The sequence below is a fragment of the Lissotriton helveticus genome, chromosome 6 (genome assembly GCF_964261635.1).
Source record: "Lissotriton helveticus chromosome 6, aLisHel1.1, whole genome shotgun sequence".
Lineage (NCBI taxonomy): Eukaryota > Metazoa > Chordata > Amphibia > Caudata > Salamandridae > Lissotriton > Lissotriton helveticus.
The window spans coordinates 1344827784-1344849976 of NC_136067.1; the positions used below are offsets into that span (position 1 = coordinate 1344827784).

General features: G+C 45.5%; 1 protein-coding gene across 1 annotated transcript in view; it reads left to right on the forward strand.

Moving 5' to 3' along the window:
- Positions 1 to 22193, forward strand: part of ARV1 (ARV1 fatty acid homeostasis modulator) — a 157387-nt gene that overhangs the window by 58454 nt on the left and 76740 nt on the right. Inside the window, exon 3 of the mRNA XM_078649077.1 lies at positions 11615 to 11768. Within this exon, the coding sequence (XP_078505203.1) occupies positions 11615 to 11768 (154 nt within the window). The remainder of the gene's footprint in view (positions 1 to 11614; positions 11769 to 22193) is intronic.

The window sequence follows — 22193 nt, forward strand, 5'->3', positions numbered from 1 at the left end:
CTCATCGCTCTGACCCAAGCCTGCATACGAGCCAAGAACCTGAAAGTAAACATATACACAGATTCCCGTTATGCATTCGGAGTCGTGCACGACTTTGGAGTACTCTGGCAAGAAAGAGGTTTCATGACCTCTCATGGAGCCAAGATTCAGCATGGCCCCCTCATCCAAGCTCTGTTAGAAGCAATACATTTGCCGAAAGCCATTGCCATTATGAAGTGCAAAGCACATACGAAAGCTACTGACACCATTTCCCAAGGTAACGATCTAGCAGATCGAACAGCCAAGCTTACAGCCCAGACTCTAGACGTTCCAGTTAATACGATAAAGACAGTTATTCCAGATCAGACTACTTGTATGACAGTTAAAGACCCTACACGAGATGTACTAGACATACAGTCACATGTTACTCCCGATGAAATCAAGAAATGGTCTGAACAAGGAGGGGTCCAGACAGATCAGGGATGGTTGACGAAGGGAAAAGCCACATGGTTTCTCCCCGACTCTATGGTTCAAATCATTATTGAAACCGCACATAGTCCAGCACATTTAGGAGAGAAAGCCATGTTAGACAGTATCCAGAACATTTGGTTTAACAAGCATTTACGAGCAGCAGCCAAACAGAAAGTACGTACCTGTATGATATGTTGTCAGTTCAATCCAGGTAAAGGTGTTCCGGTGGAACAAGGTGGATTCCATCCTCCTGACCACCCTTTTGAAGTCCTCCAGATGGATTATATTCAGATGGATCGATGTCGAGGTTTCAAGTATGTCCTCGTAGTAGTATGCGCTTTGTCCAGATGGACGGAAGCATATCCAGTCCCAGATTACACTGCCGCGACCACTGCTAGGCAGTTGGTTCGTGAGTTTTTTCCCCGCTATGGTTTGCCCAGGGTCGTGTATTCAGATAACGGTCAGCCGTTCTCATCCGAACTCATGAAACAAGTATCTCTTCTGTTAGGGTACCAGTGGAAGTTCCATTGTGTACGACACCCCGAGGCAGCTGGCCTCGTCGAGAGGCATAATCAGACTCTGAAAATCCGCATTGCCAAGGTTTGCGCAGAAAAAGGCGTAGATTGGATGGTAGCACTGCCAGTCGCCCTTTTTTACATGAGAATGGTCGCTCACTCCCGTTCAGGTCTGTCACCTTTTGAGGTTGTTTTCGGTCGTCCCCCGAACATGTGGGGTACACCAATGCCACGTAAAATTACAGATGTTGACAGTAATATGCTGACAGATTACCTGGCTTCCTTGATGTCTGCACTACTCTCTTGTCGTTCACAGGTCGCTGCTGCCTTTCCAGACAACACGCAAGTGAAACCGCACGAGGTCGTTCCAGGTGATTTGGTGTTGATCCGGAATTTTGATCGTTCAAGTCCGCTGGAGCCCCGCTGGAAAGAACCGAAGCTCGTTTTGATGACCACAAGGACAGCGATCAAAGTGGAGGGCCGCAAGGGCTGGATTCATTCCAGTCACGTTAAACGTTTTCATGGACTCCGTCCAAAGACTTTTTTCAAAGACTGCCCCGTTCTCAAGGACTGCCCAGATACTGATTCTAAACTCCCCCTGTTAGAGAAAACTCCGCAGCAGGAGTATAAACTAAAACTGAGGTCTAGCAAGTCAGACAGTTTAATTGTTTAAGTCCCTCTCGGGTGAAGCGGTTAGACAGGTTCCTGACATGTATGAGATAGACCCCCATAGTGAGAGAGTTAGTCGAAACTCCAAGAAAATACGTTATTGTAAAAATTTGCGCAGTCGATGCGTAATTACGTTACTGTTTATGTTATTTCTGAGTCTTACGGTTACATGCATAAGTTATGTTTTACATGTATATTTTCCTCCTATTGATTCACATGTACATTTGTTTTCTAATGATACAGTAGAGCACACGTTTAGTGAACTACCTCCTCACGAGTTATCCTACAGACTTGCCATGCGCAACAATACTTTTATCCGAATGTTACACTATTCACACCAGACTAGCAATGCCACTAATTGTTGGGTGTGTGGTCGACTCCCCCCTTTCCAGACACCGAAGGGAGTTCTGCCACTCTTTCCCTATCCGTTTTCACACAATGGTTCGTGTGGAGCATGGTTTACGATAACGTCATCCTCAGACGATAAGTCCCTTTTGAATAGAACATGTTTCCCAGACAAGGAAGGTCTTTCCCATAGAACAGGGTTAGATCTAGAAAATGAAGTATATGATCTAGGTAATTATTCCTCGAATTTCATGGTTTTGAATGTTCAGTCCGAGACTACTCCAGACTTGCCTGCTATTACAGTCCTACCAGTGAAAGGCGAATTATGTGTCAGAAAGAATGGTTCAGTACATCTAGGACATAGTGATTGTACTACTGTGGTCGAGTATAGTGACAGTGGGAAGTCTACTTTCAAAGCCTCGCGTCATTCGTATTTTGTGTGTGGTCAGACCGCATATGTACGCCTGCCCCTCGATTGGGATGGAACATGTTACATTGCCTTCCTACTGCCACCAGTTTTCCTAGCCCCATCCGATTATCACAGAAATACACATCTAGTACACGTTAGACATAGAAGGGAGACTGAGTCCCCAATTGTCGATCAAACTGAAACTGCCTTAGAACAGTATCAAGACTTCAATAAAGGTTTCTTTTTCTTCATAGGTCCTGTCCAGAATAGTAAGTTAATACGTAGGTTAACCAGAACCCTTGAAGCAGTAGTGAATGAGACTACCTCCGCTCTAGGTAACTTAACTGAAGAACAATCTGCTATGAGATTTGTCGTGCTTCAAAATCATCTCGTCCTTGACGTCATACTGGCCGATAGGGGCGGAGCTTGTAGAGTCATCGGATCTAGTTGTTGCATTTTCATTCCTAATAACGCACCGTCTGTTTATTCAACTATAACCAGACTTCACAAAATAGCCCATCAGTTACACCAGAATCCAGGCACCTGGACATGGTCCGGTTGGCTCTCGAGTATAATATCTGCCTGGGGATGGAAAGTATTGTCATTCCTAGGAATAGTAGTAATGATCATATTCAGTTGTTGTTTATGTTTACAATGTGACCCTGCGATTTGCGGCTTGTGCGCTACCTCTTGTATTCCAAGTCCTAAGTCCCATTCCAAAAAGATTCGAGACGAGCAAATGATGCTCTATGAACAGATAGATGGTATCATGAATATTGATGTTTCCTGAAGGAAACGTAGGGCACAAGGAGGGAATGAGGAAAATTGAATTTTGCCTTGTCATGTGTCCCTACGTGTTCCCCATTATATGTTATATGTGCATGATCGATATGCATATGTTCCCCCTTGACCGAATAAAGACGCAATTATAGTTGTGTCCAACGTTAGTATGCTAGTTTCCAGTCCTCGTGAAAGCAACGAGTATTAGGCCTATGTTGCCAACGTTTTACATTGTGCACGTTAATTCATCGAGTTGTCCTCGTTTCTAGGCCTCATAAGGGCCCGGACACCAGATTCAAGCTCCAGTCTCCTGAAATCACTCCGAGGAGCGATGCAGCCCCTCCCGCATCCCTGACCTTTCGCTTACTTTCTGCCAAGCAGCGCGGTACCCGGCCTGGCCTGCCTGCCTGTCTGCCAAGAATATGTTATGCCTCTAGTTATCAGTTCAGCTCCCCGGCTTCACATTCCTAAGCTAACGAACCGCATAAACATCCTCAGCTATAGTCTAGTCTTCCTGTCTCCCTCTAAGAGAATTACTGAATTAATATCCATAGAAGATTCATAGCACACGCAATACATGTAGAATATATGCATGCACCAGCCTTAGTGTCAAGTAGCCTTTGCCCTGATGACATTTAGATTCTATCAACATGTACTCCAAACACCAGATACCAGATATGCTATAGGTACATGTCGTCCTGACATCCCAGACTTTAGTCTCCTCTTCTAGTGCAGAAGTCAGAGCCCCCAGCTCTCCCCAGTTACACGTCATGGCCCGTTTGCGCGCACCAGTAGGTTAAAGGTTCCAGCTGCCCAGGTAGCCCCCTCCATGTACCCACCCATTTATGACACTTCTGTGACGTTTTCATCACATGTCTCCGTGCACGCCCTGTGCACGCCTTCTTTGTACGCCCATGTGTTCTTATCTTACGTTTGTCACTTGTTACGCCTACTGTATACAATGTAATTGTACTGTTTTCCTATATATACTATGTACTGTTAATGAGACGTTGCAGCTGCCATTCCATTCCATTGCATGCCACTTCATGGTCTTTAGGCTCGAGCCATCCGATTAAAGCCATTCTGACTCAGATTCCACGGATCCTGCCTCTTATTTATTGAGCTATCTGTTTTGATTAATGTATAGAAAAATAGTACCGGTAATTAATTATTTATTTACCACACCAGGACGCCGAGCCTTCCTGCAGCATAACAAAGGGCAGAGGGCAGGTGGCCTCTTTGACTCCTGTCTTTCAAAAAAGAGTTTGGCCCATGTGGACAGAAGTGGGGTAAGGGCCCGAATACTTTATAAAAAAGAAAGAAACCCACACTTCACATTTCACACCATTCAATTTCGGATGAAAAAAGATAAACAAAACTTAATATGTTTATCTTGGCAATTAATTGCGCCGTTTTATTCAGTAAAAAACAACCTTTGCTGAATATTCTTTAGGTCAAGAAAAATACCATTGCCTTTCATGTACTGACCATGAATGTCGTGATGTCTAATTTTTACAACACAACGCAAAAACATAAATCAAATTACATATACAATGTGGAAACATATAACTAATAAATAATGTGCAAAAAAGTGATGCCATATCACACAAAAGGGAAGAAAATGTCAAAGTATTTTTCAATCACATCATAATGAGCACTTAATCACAATATTTGACCGACAAGCGGACTTCCAATGAGTCTGCTGAAAACACAACCACCACTCGGTAGAAGTGTTAGTAGGCTTCAAATTCCTAAGCGCTTTATCTATATTTCAAGACTTAGGACTTGATCCTGTTCGCCTACGTGTTTCGAGTTTGGGAGGATTCTTCACAAACTCTCTTCAGGGCCAAATGAATTCTTTCCCCCGTTTCTTAAACCTAATGGTGAAAACATAAACAAATTGTGGACACTCATTATAAATTGCTCCCCTCAACCTGCTCCATCCTTCTCATATGTACAACTTTTAAAATGGAACGTACCTCAGGGGACTTGAGGTAAGTTCAGTTCATCCAAAACAACTTTCATGGATTCGTCGAGTCTGTGCGCCTTTCTAAAAAAACGTGTTTTCACATCAGGTACTGATTGTGTGCAGTTTTAGCAAGTTAAAATACAAATAGAAAAAAGACAAATTGTCTCATACCTGAATCTAAAGTGAGGGGAGAGCCTGTTGTATTTCTGCCGTTTCCTATTTTGAAATTTTGCCACTCGTTTTTTCACATAAAGCACTGAAAAAAAAAATTTTTGAATGCGGATTACTCACTTTTTAGTAATCGGTATCACCTTACTCCCAGATGTTATGTGCCGGAGCATAGGGTAACTTACTGAGTTTCTTTATGGTCGTCTGAAATTGTGAGTGTGGGCGGCTCGCGGGCCCCACAAGAACGTCTTCGTTTCCTGAAGGTACCAGGGTGTGTCGGTTCCCCCTTTAGGCTGCCATCGGGTTCAGTGATCCTACATGAAGGAACACGGGCGCTAATTATTTGTAATGCAATCTTTCATTGTGCTTGTGAAAGGCTTATCAAGCGTTGAAAGCCGAACACGAGTCTTGGCTTTAAATCGTTGTGACGAAAGGCGCGCGCAGGATTGTTTACAAACGGCGCGGCAGCACTTTCACATCCAGATTCTAAGAATGGATTTATAAAAAACGGGGACGCTCTCTAGTTGACAAATAGTGTGGAGCCTGCCTCTCTGTTACTGAGACATAGACGCTGTATGGTATAGCGCTGGCTCACATTTCCTTATTCAGTCGGACTGTCTGCACGTACCTATCAGTTTGGCAGCGTGTTCCACTTCCTCATTCCATCACACAGAGTGAATGGGATTCAGTTGCACCGGCCTGTCTAAGAGGTCCGCTGTTTTCTCGACCAATCACGAGTAGCATGTGTTGGTCTTCCAAAATGGTGCATTGTGGGACTTGAAGTTTAGGTGACTGTGCACCATTCAAAGTCTGGTGATTTCACTAATTGAGTTGAGGCCAGTATTGATGGTGTCAAAGCGAAGTATCAGGTAGGCCTCTTTGCGCAACAGTGCCTTCTCAACATTAGGCGATCTGTGCTGTGGGTCCATCCCAGCTAAGACTGTCCATTTGAAATCTGTTTCTTTGTGGTTAGCGGCCAAAAAATGCTCGACCATTGGGGCATTTTGGACTTTTTTCTTTAGTCGTGAACGGTGTTGCGTTATCCTGACATTTACTTGCTGGCATGTTTTTCCTATGTACAATTTATTGCATGCACACAGAATCCCATAGATGACATTTTTGCTTTTGCAGTTTGTGTGTAAGCTATGTCTCCATTTCCTGCCGTTATGGCAAAATTCATCTCCTTCTACAACATTGTTGCAGGCCACACAAGTGCCACATTTATGGTGGCCTGTGATGGGTTTAAGGTTCCATTTAGCTATCAAATCACTTTTTGGTTTCTGTATGTGACTGTCAGCTCTAATAATCTGTTGGCCAACGCTCGGATTTTTCTTCATTGCAAAAATTGGCTTTTGTAAGGGAAATTCCAATCCCTCCAACAAGTGCCAATTACGCAGTATGATTTGTCGAAATTTGTTCGTGTGGGCCCCATAGGTGGTGACACAAACAAGTTTCTCCAACTCCTTTCTGTTTTTTACTTTCAGCAATTCTTCTCGTGGAGTGAAGCGTGCTCTTTTCTTAGAATGCTTCAGAAGTTTTTTGGGGTAACCCCTTTTGGCTAATTCGTCACAAAAGGTGTCTGCGTGTGCATTGAACTCATCGAGTTCAGAGCAATTACGTCTAATCCTAAGTAGTTGACCATAAGGAAGGTTCTGTTTCAAACACTGCGGATGTGCACTTTTGTAGTGTAAGATTGTGTTTTTGTCTGTTGCTTTCTTGAATAGGGTAGTAGTGAACTTACCCCCTTCAGTGCAGACCGCCACGTCGAGAAATGTCATTCTTTGATTACTGCAATCAATGGAAAATTTAATATCAGGATGTCTCAGATTTAGCCATTCATGAAAGGCCATGAGCTCTGTCTGGCTCCCCTGCCACAGGAGCCAGACGTTGTCGATATACCTTAACCATTGTTTGATGTTTGTACTGTAGGGGTTATCCTTATAAATGAATTTCTCCTCATACTGTGACATGTACAGCACTGCCATTTCAGGAGCATAGGGACAACCCATAGCTGTGCCCTTGACCTGGACAAAGAATTCGTTTTCAAACTTAAAATAATTACTTTTCAATGTGATTTGGGCCAAAGATAGAATAAACGCGGTTGGAACTCTATGTGGTCTTTCACGTTGATCCAAATAGATTTCCATCACCTCAAGGGCCTCTTCTTGGGGAATTTGAGTATAAAGAGAGGTAACGTCTAGCGTTACCATCAGTTGCGTTTCTGAGTCAAATGTCATTTCATTGAGTTTATTAATGAAGTCAATAGTATCCCTTAGATACGATTTGACCTCAGGCAAAAAAGGCTTCAGGAAAAAATCAATGTATTTTGATGCCGGCTCAAGGGCTGAATCACAGGCATTAGAAAGTGGCTTCTTGGGTCCAAAAGAATTCGAATTCTTAAACAAAAAGTCACCAAGAACACCTGTTCTTTACTTTCTACCAAAGATTCACAAAAACAACACAACACCCCCAGGTAGACCAATTGTCTCCGGCTGTGATTCAGCCCTTGAGCCGGCATCAAAATACATTGATTTTTTCCTGAAGCCTTTTTTGCCTGAGGTCAAATCGTATCTAAGGGATACTATTGACTTCATTAATAAACTCAATGAAATGACATTTGACTCAGAAACGCAACTGATGGTAACGCTAGACGTTACCTCTCTTTATACTCAAATTCCCCAAGAAGAGGCCCTTGAGGTGATGGAAATCTATTTGGAACAACGTGAAAGACCACATAGAGTTCCAACCGCGTTTATTCTATCTTTGGCCCAAATCACATTGAAAAGTAATTATTTTAAGTTTGAAAACGAATTTTTTGTCCAGGTCAAGGGCACAGCTATGGGTTGTCCCTATGCTCCTGAAATGGCAGTGCTGTACATGTCACAGTATGAGGAGAAATTCATTTATAAGGATAACCCCTACAGTACAAACATCAAACAATGGTTAAGGTATATTGACGACGTCTGGCTCCTGTGGCAGGGGAGCCAGACAGAGCTCATGGCCTTTCATGAATGGCTAAATCTGAGACATCCTGATATTAAATTTTCCATTGATTGCAGTAATCAAAGAATGACATTTCTCGACGTGGCGGTCTGCACTGAAGGGGGTAAGTTCACTACTACCCTATGCAAGAAAGCAACAGACAAAAACACAATCTTACACTACAAAAGTGCACATCCGCAGTGTTTGAAACAGAACCTTCCTTATGGTCAACTACTTAGGATTAGACGTAATTGCTCTGAACTCGATGAGTTCAATGCACACGCAGACACCTTTTGTGACGAATTAGCCAAAAGGGGTTACCCCAAAAAACTTCTGAAGCATTCTAAGAAAAGAGCACGCTTCACTCCACGAGAAGAATTGCTGAAAGTAAAAAACAGAAAGGAGTTGGAGAAACTTGTTTGTGTCACCACCTATGGGGCCCACATGAACAAATTTCGACAAATCATACTGCGTAATTGGCACTTGTTGGAGGGATTGGAATTTCCCTTACAAAAGCCAATTTTTGCAATGAAGAAAAATCCGAGCGTTGGCCAACAGATTATTAGAGCTGACAGTCACATACAGAAACCAAAAAGTGATTTGATAGCTAAATGGAACCTTAAACCCATCACAGGCCACCATAAATGTGGCACTTGTGTGGCCTGCAACAATGTTGTAGAAGGAGATGAATTTTGCCATAACGGCAGGAAATGGAGACATAGCTTACACACAAACTGCAAAAGCAAAAATGTCATCTATGGGATTCTGTGTGCATGCAATAAATTGTACATAGGAAAAACATGCCAGCAAGTAAATGTCAGGATAACGCAACACCATTCACGACTAAAGAAAAAAGTCCAAAATGCCCCAATAGTCGAGCATTTTTTGGCCGCTAAGCACAAAGAAACAGATTTCAAATGGACAGTCTTAGCTGGGATGGACACACAGCACAGATCGCCTAATGTTGAGAAGGCACTGTTGCGCAAAGAGGCCTACCTGATACTTCGCTTTGACACCATCAATACTGGCCTCAACTCAATTAGTGAAATCACCAGACTTTGAATGGTGCACAGTCACCTAAACTTCAAGTCCCACAATGCACCATTTTGGAAGACCAACACATGCTACTCGTGATTGGTCAAGAAAACAGCGGACCTCTTAGACAGGCCGGTGCAACTGAATCCCATTCACTCTGTGTGATGGAATGAGGAAGTGGAACACGCTGCCAAACTGATAGGTACGTGCAGACAGTCCGACTGAATAAGGAAATGTGAGCCAGCGCTATACCATACAGCGTCTATGTCTCAGTAACAGAGAGGCAGGCTCCACACTATTTGTCAACTAGAGAGCGTCCCCGTTTTTTATAAATCCATTCTTAGAATCTGGATGTGAAAGTGCTGCCGCGCCGTTTGTAAACAATCCTGCGCGCGCCTTTCGTCACAACGATTTAAAGCCAAGACTCGTGTTCGGCTTTCAACGCTTGATAAGCCTTTCACAAGCACAATGAAAGATTGCATTACAAATAATTAGCGCCCGTGTTCCTTCATGTAGGATCACTGAACCCGATGGCAGCCTAAAGGGGGAACCGACACACCCTGGTACCTTCAGGAAACGAAGACGTTCTTGAGGGGCCCGCGAGCCGCCCACACTCACAATTTCAGACGACCATAAAGAAACTCAGTAAGTTACCCTATGCTCCGGCACATAACATCTGGGAGTAAGGTGATACAGATTACTAAAAAGTGAGTAATCCGCATTCCCCAAAAATTTTTTTCAGTGCTTTATGTGAAAAAACGAGTGGCAAAATTTCAAAATAGGAAACGGCAGAAATACAACAGGCTCTCCCCTCACTTTAGATTCAGGTATGAGACAATTGGTCTTTTTTCTATTTGTATTTTAACTTGCTAAAACTGCACACAATCAGTACCTGATGTGAAAACACGTTTTTTTAGAAAGGCGCACAGACTCGACGAATCCATGAAAGTTGTTTTGGATGAACTGAACTTACCTCAAGTCCCCTGAGGTACGTTCCATTTGAAAAGTTGTACATATGAGAAGGATGGAGCAGGTTGAGGGGAGCAATTTATAATGAGTGTCCACAATTTGTTTATGTTTTCACCATTAGGTTTAAGAAACGGGGGAAAGAATTCATTTGGCCCTGAAGAGAGTTTGTGAAGAATCCTCCCAAACTCGAAACGCGTAGGCGAACAGGATCAAGTCCTAAGTCTTGAAATATAGATAAAACGCTTAGGAATTTGAAGCCTACTAACACTTCTACCGAGTGGTGGTTGTGTTTTCAGCAGACTCATTGGAAGTCCGCTTGTCGGTCAAATATTGTGATTAAGTGCTCATTATGATGTGATTGAAAAATACTTTGACATTTTCTTCCCTTTTGTGTGATATGGCATCACTTTTTTGCACATTATTTATTAGTTATATGTTTCCACATTGTATATGTAATTTGATTTATGTTTTTGCGTTGTGTTGTAAAAATTAGACATCACGACATTCATGGTCAGTACATGAAAGGCAATGGTATTTCTCTTGACCTAAAGAATATTCAGCAAAGGTTGTTTTTTACTGAATAAAACGGCGCAATTAATTGCCAAGATAAACATATTAAGTTTTGTTTATCTTTTTTCATCCGAAATTGAATGGTGTGAAATGTGAAGTGTGGGTTTCTTTCTTTTTTATAAACTCTTTGACTCCTGGCAGGTCAAGTGCAGGGCCATTAGTTAGCGCTTTTGCGCGCTAATGGCCCTGTGATAAACAGAAGGGAGAGGGAAAATGCATTTTGTCCCCCGTGTCCCCCCCACTTTAAAATCTGGGGGGATATATCCCCCTCGTCCCCCACACTTCCTACGCCCATGTGCATGATACTTTTTCACTTGTCTGCTTAATTTCGCCCTAATATTTATATGATTAAGTCTAAATTGTAGTCAATATTCCTAGAAATTGTTTACGATATAATAATATGGGGTTACGGATATGCTTGATATCTAGGCCTTCAATTTGCGAATTTCCTTTTACAATTCCCATATAACGGTGTTTCGGTCAAGAATGTCAAGTTTGCGCTTGGCTACCCAAGCTTGCTTTGTTCAATGCTGCAGTTTCATAGTGGTTAGGCAAAATACATAAGTATCGTTTTCTTGCTAGTTTGTTTCCTGATGCAATACTAAAATTTCCAAATACTGCTTTTTTCGACCAGCATGTTAAACACAAAGGTACGAACTGTCCCATTTTAAATCACTTCTTTCTCGACATAAATCAAATTCTTCCCCTAAAACTTTCCACAGTTGATGGTAGTTGTGCTGTTTCCATTTCTAGATCCATGGTAAGCTCTGCATATTTTGCTTGCTTTGTGAAGCATACGTCCGATGGTTGCATCTGCAGGGATCAACGCAGACCACCGACCCTGAAGACATCATACGATATGCTAAAGAATGGGATTTTTACAGGATGTTTGGAATAGCATGTCTCGGTAAGCATTTTCAGTTATCTCTTTACAGCTAGATAATTTTGCCTAGTCTTGTTTATTAAGGTTTAAAAAGGGAAGTCAATTTTTTTCAGTAGGTCGAAGTGTAGCTGGTTTGCTAATGACATCTTGGGGGCATTCGGAAAGCTTCCCTTGAACGAATTCCACTGATTGCTTACCATGGGCTTTGTGGTTTGTAACTCACATTCGCTTGATTTCTTTTTTTTTTTTATTGCAGATTCACTGGGAGCCACTAACAAACAATCAGGTAGTTTCATTAGAGCGCTGTTGGTGCACACTTATATACAGGTCTGTGCATTCAATGGGCATTCCAAGCATCTGCTTTTTACTCTTTTTGCTGGATCCCCCCCCACCCCCCCAATAAACAATAAAACACAGGGTTCATGTCTTCAACAATTTACATACAAAACTTTGCAGCAGTTACCCCTCCCCCGCTAGTGCCAGTAGTGCCCTTCACCGTTCTGAGCCATAAATCGCAGGTACCCTACGATAGTTCACAAGTTCAGTAGTGTTTGTCACCCCCTTTGTGTATATCTCCCGTTTGTCCTGACAACCCGTCCTACACCCGTCCAAGGAAGCCCCCCCTTACAGCCCCCCATCCAGCCCATGGTAGTGCCTCCACTTAGACCAAACTCTGCGGAATTTTTTGGGGCATCCCCTAGCCTTATAGGTTACCCTCTCGGCTGCCATGTAGAGATCTAGCCCTCTCCTCCATTCCTCCAGATCCGGGGGCTCCGGCGCTCCCCAGTGCTTTGCGATGTCCCTCTTCGCAACGACCAGTGCTAGGACCAAAAATATAAGAAGTGGGCGTGTCAGATCTACATCGTTATTCATGCCCAACAGTGCTAGCTTGGGATCTTGTGGGATCGAAGCCCCTAGGACCTCCTCTAAATCTTTGAACACCTGGGTCCAGTATGTTTGTAGTATAGTGCAAGACCATATTGTGTGGTAGAAATCCCCCACTCCCTGATGGCATCAAAGGCAACGTGGGTCCTCTACTTTCCCCATTTTGCATAGCCGCAGTCTGTCATAGTAGGTTCTATGGAGTACATTCAACTGAATAAGTCGCAGTCGTGACTTGATTGCCACCTCCCGGGGATGCATTAGCACCATTTCCCAGTCTAGGTCCTCCATCTCGCCTACCTCAGCCTCCCAGCTGGCCCTTAGTCTTGCCAGATCCCCCAGCATATGGTTAGTTAAAGTTTTATATGTCAGGGAGACCGCCTTTTCCGGTATCTGCTCTTGAAGGAGCCTCCCCTCCAGAGGTGCATACTCTGAAATATCTGTGAGTGCGATATTTTGGGCCTTCCAGGCGTGCCGTAGTTGTATATATTTAAACTGTTGTGTGTCATGGAGCCCGAATTCTGACTTGAGGACTTGGAAAGATTTGAGCTCCCCCTTGGCAATTACATCCCCTATAGTAGAGATGCCAATGTCGTCCCACCTTTGGAAACCTCGTAGTCTGTGAAGTTCCGCCAATCATTGGCAATGCCACAATGGCGTCTGCCGGGTGGGCTTTTTATCCCATCCCATGCGTCGATTGGCCTTCGTCCATGCGGAGAGTGTTACGGACGTGGCCGGAAGGAGGGGAGTCCTTCTAAAGGTCCCATAAAGATAGCATAGTAAGTTTTTGGGCGACATTCTCGTTCTTTCCAGAACGTATGTCGGGTGGTCCGCCGGGGCATGAAGCCAGTCGTTTATTGGCTTTAGATGTTCTGCCCAATAGTAGGCCTCTAGGTTAGGAAGGGAGATCCCACCACTGTATTGATGCCTCTGGAGCGTGGACAGGGCCACCCTGGCATGCTTGCCTAGCCAAAGGAAGGATCGCAAATCCGCATGGATCCTGTGAAAGACCGATGCAGGTATCGGATAGTATTCGTTTTGCAGCGCATAGAGGAATTTCGGCAATGTGACCATTTTATACATAGCCGCCCTGCCCAGGAGTGTCAATGGGAGCTGTCTCCACCGATCCATATCTGCCACCGCATTAAGTATGATCCGTTCTAGGTTTCTACGGAACGAGAGGGTCTCACTCGTGGTAATATAGATCCCGAGGTATTGGAAGCCTTCGGTGGTTGTCAGTAGGTTTTCTGATAGTCTCCCCCATCGGTTACGACCCCCAGGGTCATAAAGTACGGATTTGTGCCAGTTTATTTTGTGCCCGGCCTTCCCGCCATATCGTTCTATTTCTCGGAAGAGCTCTGGGACCGAGGTTTCTGGTTTGGTTACGTACAGCAAGACATCGTCTGCTTATAACGAGATTCCTTCTGGTATCGAGTCAGCGTCGCTGCTTGTAAACCCACAAATGTCATTGTTTTGCCGGATCCTGGCGGCAAGCACCTCTATTGTGAGCGTAAAGAGGAGGGGGGAAAGGGGCATCCCTGCAGAGTGCCTCTCTGAATCTGAAACTCACGCGATATGGTCCTGTTCACCCTCACCCTGGCCCTCGGAGCAGTGTAGAGGAGTTGGACCCACTTAATGAAATTCGGTCCGAAACCAAACTTATGTAATACTGCAAAGAGGAAGGCCAGTGCACCGCGTCGAACGCCTTTTCGGCGTCCAAGGAGAGGAACCAATGGGGGTCGCTGCGGTCCCGTACTTCTTGTAACCAGTTATGGGTTCTTCTAAGGTTCAATTTAGTGGCCCTATCTGGTAGGAAGCCTGATTGGTCTAAATGAACCAGACCTGTAATAACCGCTCTCAAGCGGGCAGCCAAGATGGTTGCTAACAGTTTCACTTCCGTATTCAGTAGGGAGATAGGTCGGTATGAGGCGCAACTTTCTCGCAGTTTGCCCTCCTTATAGATTGGGACAATTGTAGCCCTAGCGAGGTCTGGGGGAAGCTCTCCCTCCTCAAAGGCACCAGTAAAGAGGCCCCTAAGATGGCGGGACAAAAGGTCTGCCGCACGCTTAAAGAGCTCTGCCGGGAAGCCATTAGGGCCCGGGGTTTTGCCCGTTCTCAGTCTGGCAATGGCCTCCGTGATGTCATCCACCGTTATGTCCGCCTCCAGGGCATCAATGAACTCGGGGGGCAGGACCGGTAGGACTGTAGCGTCTAAATACTGTAACGCCTCCTCTTGAGTGGCAAGGTCACGGGCTGCATAGAATGTTTCAAAATGCGTAGCAAAAGTTTCGGCTATCTCCGCATCGGTGTTGACAGTAGCGCCATCTGCGTCTTTTACACTGTCAATCCACCTCGCCGCCCGCTCTTTCTTGCTGAGCCACGCCAGGAGCTTCCCCGACTTGTACCCTACGTCGTATAACCTGTGAAGGGTGGCAAGGGACTGGATCTTCGCTTCATTGGTTACCAGGTTTTTTTCAGGTTTTAAAGTCTTTATTTCGATATCAAAATCATAAAAGACAACAATTAAAACATGTTTAAGACTATTGAACATCTTGACAATATTCCTTTATAATAGCATTTTACAGTAGCAGCGACATTGTCAAAGTTCATTCAGATTGTACTAAAAACACTTTCGAAGTTAAAAAGTTATTAAACAGCCAAGAAATACGACAACAAACCTGACCAGAAGATATAAAAAAAGAGGTTTTTTTTGTTGTTTTTTTTTTTAAATACAAGATAAATAAAACCATTCCTAATACAGTATACATTATCCTACATTTAAGGAAAACGGTTATACTTAAATGATTAAATTGGGAGGCCCTATTGATGGCTTTTTCTGCTTCTTGCCCTGATGGCCCAAGCCCACCCTAAAAATTTGGCTAGGCTCACCACGAACACCTCTGAGGTATTAGTTTTTAAAACCCAAATAGCCTCAGATGATCTTCTGAATGGGAGGCGCTTAAACAGAGGTCTTAACCATTTTGTTCGTGACGCTAAATAGGTCGGACATGCAAACAAGAAATGACCCTCTGTTTCCTTGTGGCCTGGACACCAACTGCAAAATTCCGTTCCTCCATTAACCCAATTTTTTGTGAAAGAATTCAGTGGCAGGGCTCCTACCCGAAACTGATGGTAAAGTTTCTTGTCCAGCGGTCTGGTGATAATATCCCAATAAGTCTCACGGGAGGGATCCAACTTAATGGTCAGGAACCTTCCCGTTAGACTAGTAGAGCTGGAAACAGTCACCAACGATTGGCGGACCGAGGCCCAATATAATGCCTTGAATTCCTGTTTGGAGGGAAAGGCATTAGTACTCGGAGATACCCACAGCTGTTCCAGACCCATTTCGACCAGAATGGTTTTTACCGTTTGTAGCCATGGAATTCTCCCAGAACCCCTAATTGACTTGACTTCAGCCAATTCCTTCGCAAAGAGGGTAAGATCAGGGGAGGTCCATATACGCCTCCAAAAGGCCACCAGTCTAAATCTTGCCATCTCGTTAATTGGGTTGCACCCAAGATCCTGGCAAAGGGGTATAGAGGGGGAGGATTGGGGTAACCCTACCAGACTCCGTAAGAATTTACACAGAATTTTGAATAGGCTTGAGAGATCCATGTATCCCCAGAGATCTGCGCCATATAGGATTGCAGCATTGATCTTAGTGTCGTAAATCTTTAATGCTGAGGTGACCCGTTTTGTAATCGATCTCTTTTGCTCACTCACAAGACAGCCAGTTAGTCGGGCAAATTTAAGCTGTTGGGCGCCTACTTGCTCTTTCCATCGCAAGCGACGATCCAGGGTAACCCCCAAGTACGTCATGGTCTCAACTTGTTCCAAGTTGTCTCCACTCATACTTACAGAGCTCCGGGCAGAATGATTCCTAGTGAGGACCATAAACTTAGTTTTGCCCACGTTTACCTTTAGGTCATTAATGACACAGAACTCCTCAAAGCGGTCCAAAGCCCGCTGTAGGCCACTACGTGTTTTGGAGAGGAGTAGGGTGTCGTCGGCAAAGATAAGCATTGGGAACCTTGTCCCTGCCAACGAGGGGGCATCGGTGGGAGTGTCTACGAAGAATTTGACTACCTGATCAATAAATAACAGGAAGACTGTTGGCGCCAGGACACACCCCTGACGGACTCCTCGGGTCACAGGAAAGGATTCCGTCACTTGTCCCTGATCTCCCCACCTCACCCTTGCATAGTTGTCTTCATGCATTTTAACTATTAGATCAAGTAGTTCCATTGGTAGTCCTAAATCCCTCAAAACACACCACAATTTATCCCTCGGCACGAGATCGAAAGCGGACTTCAGATCAATAAACGCGGCAAAGATGGTTCCACCGCAGAGCAAAACCACCTTCCAGTAGATCAGACAAAATCTGAACACCTGGTCGATGGTGCTCGTACCCGATCTGAAGCCCGCTTGCATAGGAGAAAGGATATCCTCTAGTTCAATCCAACCCTGAACTCTGTCCAGAACCATATGTGCAATGACTTTTTGGAGGGAGTCAATGAGACTGATCGGGCAATAGTTGCCCGGGTTGGACCTGTCGCCTTTTTTGTAGATCGGGAGGATCTCCGCCCCCTTCCATGACTTGGGAATTCTTGCCCCTTTAGCTATTGCATTTGCTATCTTAGTTATATACGGCACCCAAAGGGCGGGGTTAGCTTTAAACAAGTCAGCAGGGATTAAATCCATCCCTGGTGCTTTCCCCTGCTGGGTCAGGCCGATAGTTAGCTCTACCTTAATTTTTGAGAATATCAGTTTCTCCCCACATATAGGTGTCAAGGGCACCTCACCCAAACTAAACGGGGGTACAGAGTTCTCAACACTAAATTGGGCCGAGTAACGCTTCACCCAAGCTTCAGGGGGCACATGGTTTGTAGGAGTACGGGAGTCTAAGGCCTTGCCCCATTTTACTAAATCCCAAAATTTAGTTTGGTTATTCGAAGTAGAGGCAACCAAGAGGTCGGACCAATACGTGTCCTCCCACTCCCGTTTAGCTTCCCACTGAATTTTCTTATATTGCACCCTAGCTGCCTTTACAACGCACATGTTTCGGGACTTAACCGCTTTAACAAGATGACTATGGGCCTCCCTGCACTTTTTATTGTACCATTTCTGGCGGGGTGCGTGTGATTTAACGGTTCCCTTCTGACATGGTAGAGAAAGGAGAAGCTTAAGCTGATCAAAACAACACTCATGGAGGTCAATAATAATGTTCTCAGAGCTACCCCCCACTGAATCATCGGGCGAAATTTATTTTTACATGTTGGAAACCACAGTCTCAATGCTCTCCTGTAGGGTGTCATCCCCCGCTAGCCTAGACCATTTTAGCCTTCTTCGGTCATTAGTCAAAACAACATCCCCTGTCCGGTAGAAGTCTGGTTCCTTCAATCTCTTCATTCCCTGCAACCTTATCTTGAGTGTCAAGGGGTTATGATCGCTTTCTGGGCGGGGTACCACTTCCATGTCTACCAACAGATACCAAAATTCCAACTTTAACAAGAAATAATCTATCCGACTTTTCCTTAATCCATTGTCAAATGTATAATTGGCGCCTAGATCAGATGAAGAGCGGCCATTTACAGCCCATAGCCCCCAGGTTAGACATAGAGCCATCCAGTTCAAGGCAGCCTCAGTCACTTTAACAATTTTATTAGTCATCAAATCCGGAATATTCCATGCTGTGTCCTCTGCGGACCCCCAGCTGTCCCCAGCAACATAAAGAGGCTCAAAAGTACAATTCAGATCTCCTGCTAATATAATAACATTTTCTCTATCCAGTCCAGCAAGGTATTTGTCCAATACATCCAGGGTACCAGGGCAGCGACCACCAGGTAGGCCTCGTGCATATATGTTAATAATAATCAGGTCCCGATGGCCATCCTTACTTAATTTAATGGCCAGAAGGTCCGGGTTCTCTACAGATATCTCAGTTGGATGATAGCCAGACGACTGCTTCACCCAAATCACCAACCCCCCTGATGCTCGCCCTTTACTACCCCTAATAGCTGGTTTGAAAAAGTTTACAAAACCTGTCCTATGAATTGGATCTGGTGCCCAAGTCTCCTGTAATAAAACAGCATCAAATTTGTCAACAAACTCCAGCCAGTCTTCAGAGTGCATACGTCCCTTAACCCCTGCAACATTCCAGGACACTATATTGAATGTTTCAGATGTTTCTGATGGGGGAACTGCGATGGGAGCTGGGTGGTTAACCGTTGTTACTGATACGGACGGGGTCACCAATTCACTCCCTTTTCCTACCCTACTCTCCTTGTTGTCAACATTATCCAAACTTACCCCCACTGACATAACATCTATTGAATCCTCAGCAGCTGCTGCTGCATATTCCTCAGTTGCTTGTACCCACAAACTTGCCTCTCCATTATTTACAAGAGGTGGGACCCCCCATCTTGGCATCACTGCCACATTCCCACAGTCCTCAACAGACTTAATCTTCTTAGTCGGAATATGAAGTCAGTCTATAGCCTCAAGGTCTGAAAGGGGCCCAAAATGATTAAAAAGTAGAGGATATTGCTGGGGGTGTGGTGTTCTTACTATAGGGCGCCTCCTAACTGGTGGTCTCATGTAAGTGGGGCCTAATGGAAAGTTACTATGTCTTTGGGGGTAGAAATAAGCAAGCCCCAAAGTTTGTACGTCCCCCTGTCTAGCAAACCTGGCTTCCCTTCGAATGGTATCCACCACCCAAGGGTCCTTGAACGATATTAATATACAATCGCCCTCCAAATCTTTAGTGCCATATCCTACCCAGTCCACTCTCCTTACGAAAAGAATTTCAGTGGGAGATGATGGTGGCAAGGGACGGTTTTTATTCAACCAGAATATCACTTTATTGTGTAAATCCCCATATGACTCCGTAGTTCCAACTTTTAACGGGGCAACACCAGTTAACACTATTGTGTATTGGGTAGCCTCCGGGGGTAAGTCTGCGCGGGGAATAGTATGTTTATTTTGTTTCCCCACAATTGGGGTTTTGATGGTCTGGTGATTAACTATTTTCCCTGGGGGTGGCTGTAATAAGGTGCTAGGGTTAGGTTTTACTCGATCAGCCGACCGGGGTACTTGGGACCTATCTGGGTTGGGTTTAGCTATGACCTTTTTCTTAAGAGCCTGTGACAATGTACCTACAGCTGCGGTGCTGGGATTATCTCTAGGCCTCCCCCCGCTGTCGGTTTAATAATGGCTACCCCTGTAGGTGCTGGGTTATTGACTTTACTAGTGGAAGCATTGTTTATACATTTTGTTTTAATTACTGACTGTGTAGAAACCCCTCCCACTGGACTGGAGATAGTTAGCTTTTGTAGCAGGCCCAAATTTGTGCTCACTACCGTCTCCAGAGCATCTATTTTTGTGGTCATCAACCTTGTTCTCTCCAAAACAGGGAGCAGGAGGGTTTTAATCATGGCCTCCATTTTTACCAATAGGACTTCGTCACTATTAAGGCATGTTGGACAGGGATCAGAAGACCTCAAAGGAATAAAGGGAGGGCATAGCACGTTAGGGAATACAGAGGGTAGTAGTGAATCTGGGGGATGCACAGGGGCGGAAGTATCGATTCCAGAAGGATCATTTAGTTTGGGCATCTTATGATCTCTCCCCCCCTGGTGACTCAAAACTTGCTTTCTCTTACGGGATATTAATCCTGATCCCGAGGGGTCCACCTCTACTGGAAGATTCAAGACAGCATTATTAGATGAATGTAGAATTTCCAAACTAACGTCATTTTCCCCACTATTCTGAGTTTCATCCCCCCCACTGTTCTGAGTTTCGTCCCCCCCACTGTTCTGAGTTTCATCCCCCCCACTGTTCTGAGTTTCATCCCCCCTGCTTAGCTGAGTATCATCCAAGTTCTGGTCAACATTAACCGGAGGAGCTGAAGGACCCACCCCCTCTCCTTCTATGTGAACCAGTGCCTCAGTAGTAACAGATGCATTTGATGAAGCATGGGCAGCAGGACTATGAATTGTTGCTATCCCCCCCAACGAGGAGCGCTTACCGCTAATTAGATCTAAGGAGAGTCTCTTTTCCACCATCGCTATTTCCTTTTCCAATATCCCTGTTGCTCGGGTGATAAAAACATCGAGTGGGCCCGAAACAACTCCCTTGGTTGTTTGTATTTGGACTGTACGATCTTTACCTGATCTTAAAGGCATGTTTCAATCTACTTCTACTTGGGCCAGCAGTACCTATATTGTATCACGCTAATAGTATCCAATGTACGTGTAGCTCTATGAAACCCACACAGTGAAGGTAAAATACCTTCTACCAAAACACAGTTTATCTGGGGTTACGTTCTATTCGATCCTTGAATAGGATGAACGGGCAGGGGGGGTGGGCCCGGCCCGTTCTCCTCCGTACTCGAACGGCCTCAAACGGCCCGCTCTTTGCCCGGTCTTCGCCCGGTGCTGCGTCCCGCGCGTGTCCCGCGGCGCGGTGGTGCTGCGCCGATAAAATACGTGAAGGCAGGGGGCGTGGCCGCCGGGGGAAGAGGCACCAGCTGCGCAAAGTGGAGAATGCTGGGCCTTGCAGTCCAAAGAATGAGAGGCTCCCACACGAGTATCCGAGGGCAAAGGTCCGTGGAGCAAACAGCAAACAGCAGACAGGTCCCACAGAGGAGGGTAAAGGGAGAAGTTTTAACCCCACCTGTGAGCTGGGGGCGGCGCTTGCAGGGAGAGCGGGCCAGGTGATGGTGATCGGCCGACCGGGAACTCCTGGGATCTGTAGTCCCGGTCTTCGCTCGCAGCCCAGCAGCAGCCCTGAACTCCCCAGCTAGCACTTGTCCTTGAAGCAACAGTTCCCCTCAGGCTTCAGGAGCGATGCGGCACCCGCGGAGCAGGTCCGGCGAGGTGTGGGCATTCAAAGAGTGAGAGGCTCCCACACGAGTATCCGAGGGCAAAGGTCCGTGGAGCAAACAGCAAACAGCAGATAGGTCCCACAGAGGAGGGTAAAGGGAGAAGTTTTAACCCCACCTGTGAGCTGGGGGCGGCGCTTGCAGGGAGAGCGGGCCAGGTGATGGTGATCGGCCGACCGGGAACTCCTGGGATCTGTAGTCCCGGTCTTCGCTCGCAGCCCAGCAGCAGCCCTGAACTCCCCAGCTAGCACTTGTCCTTGAAGCAACAGTTCCCCTCAGGCTTCAGGAGCGATGCGGGACCCGCGGAGCGGGTCCGGCGAGGTGTGGGCGTTCAAAGAGTGAGAGGCTCCCACACGAGTATCCGAGGGCAAAGGTCCGTGGAGCAAACAGCAGTTCTCTGTATTGCTCTGAGCATCTAGAAGCCGTCTAAGGGTCTCGGTGTTTTTATGAGTCAGATAATCCCTCTCCACCTCTAGGATAGCCTGTCCTAGAGCGGCCACCTCTGCCTGAAGTCTCCGTCTTTCCTCACCCAGCCCAGATTGTATCCTGTCCCTAAGTACCGGCTTCAGGGCTTCCCACAGGGTGACACTCGAGTCTACCGTACCCTAATTTTCTGCCAGATATACCTTAATGTCAGCCCGGATGGCTCTCGTTATGGTCGCGTTTTGCAGATCCCATGCCGCCAG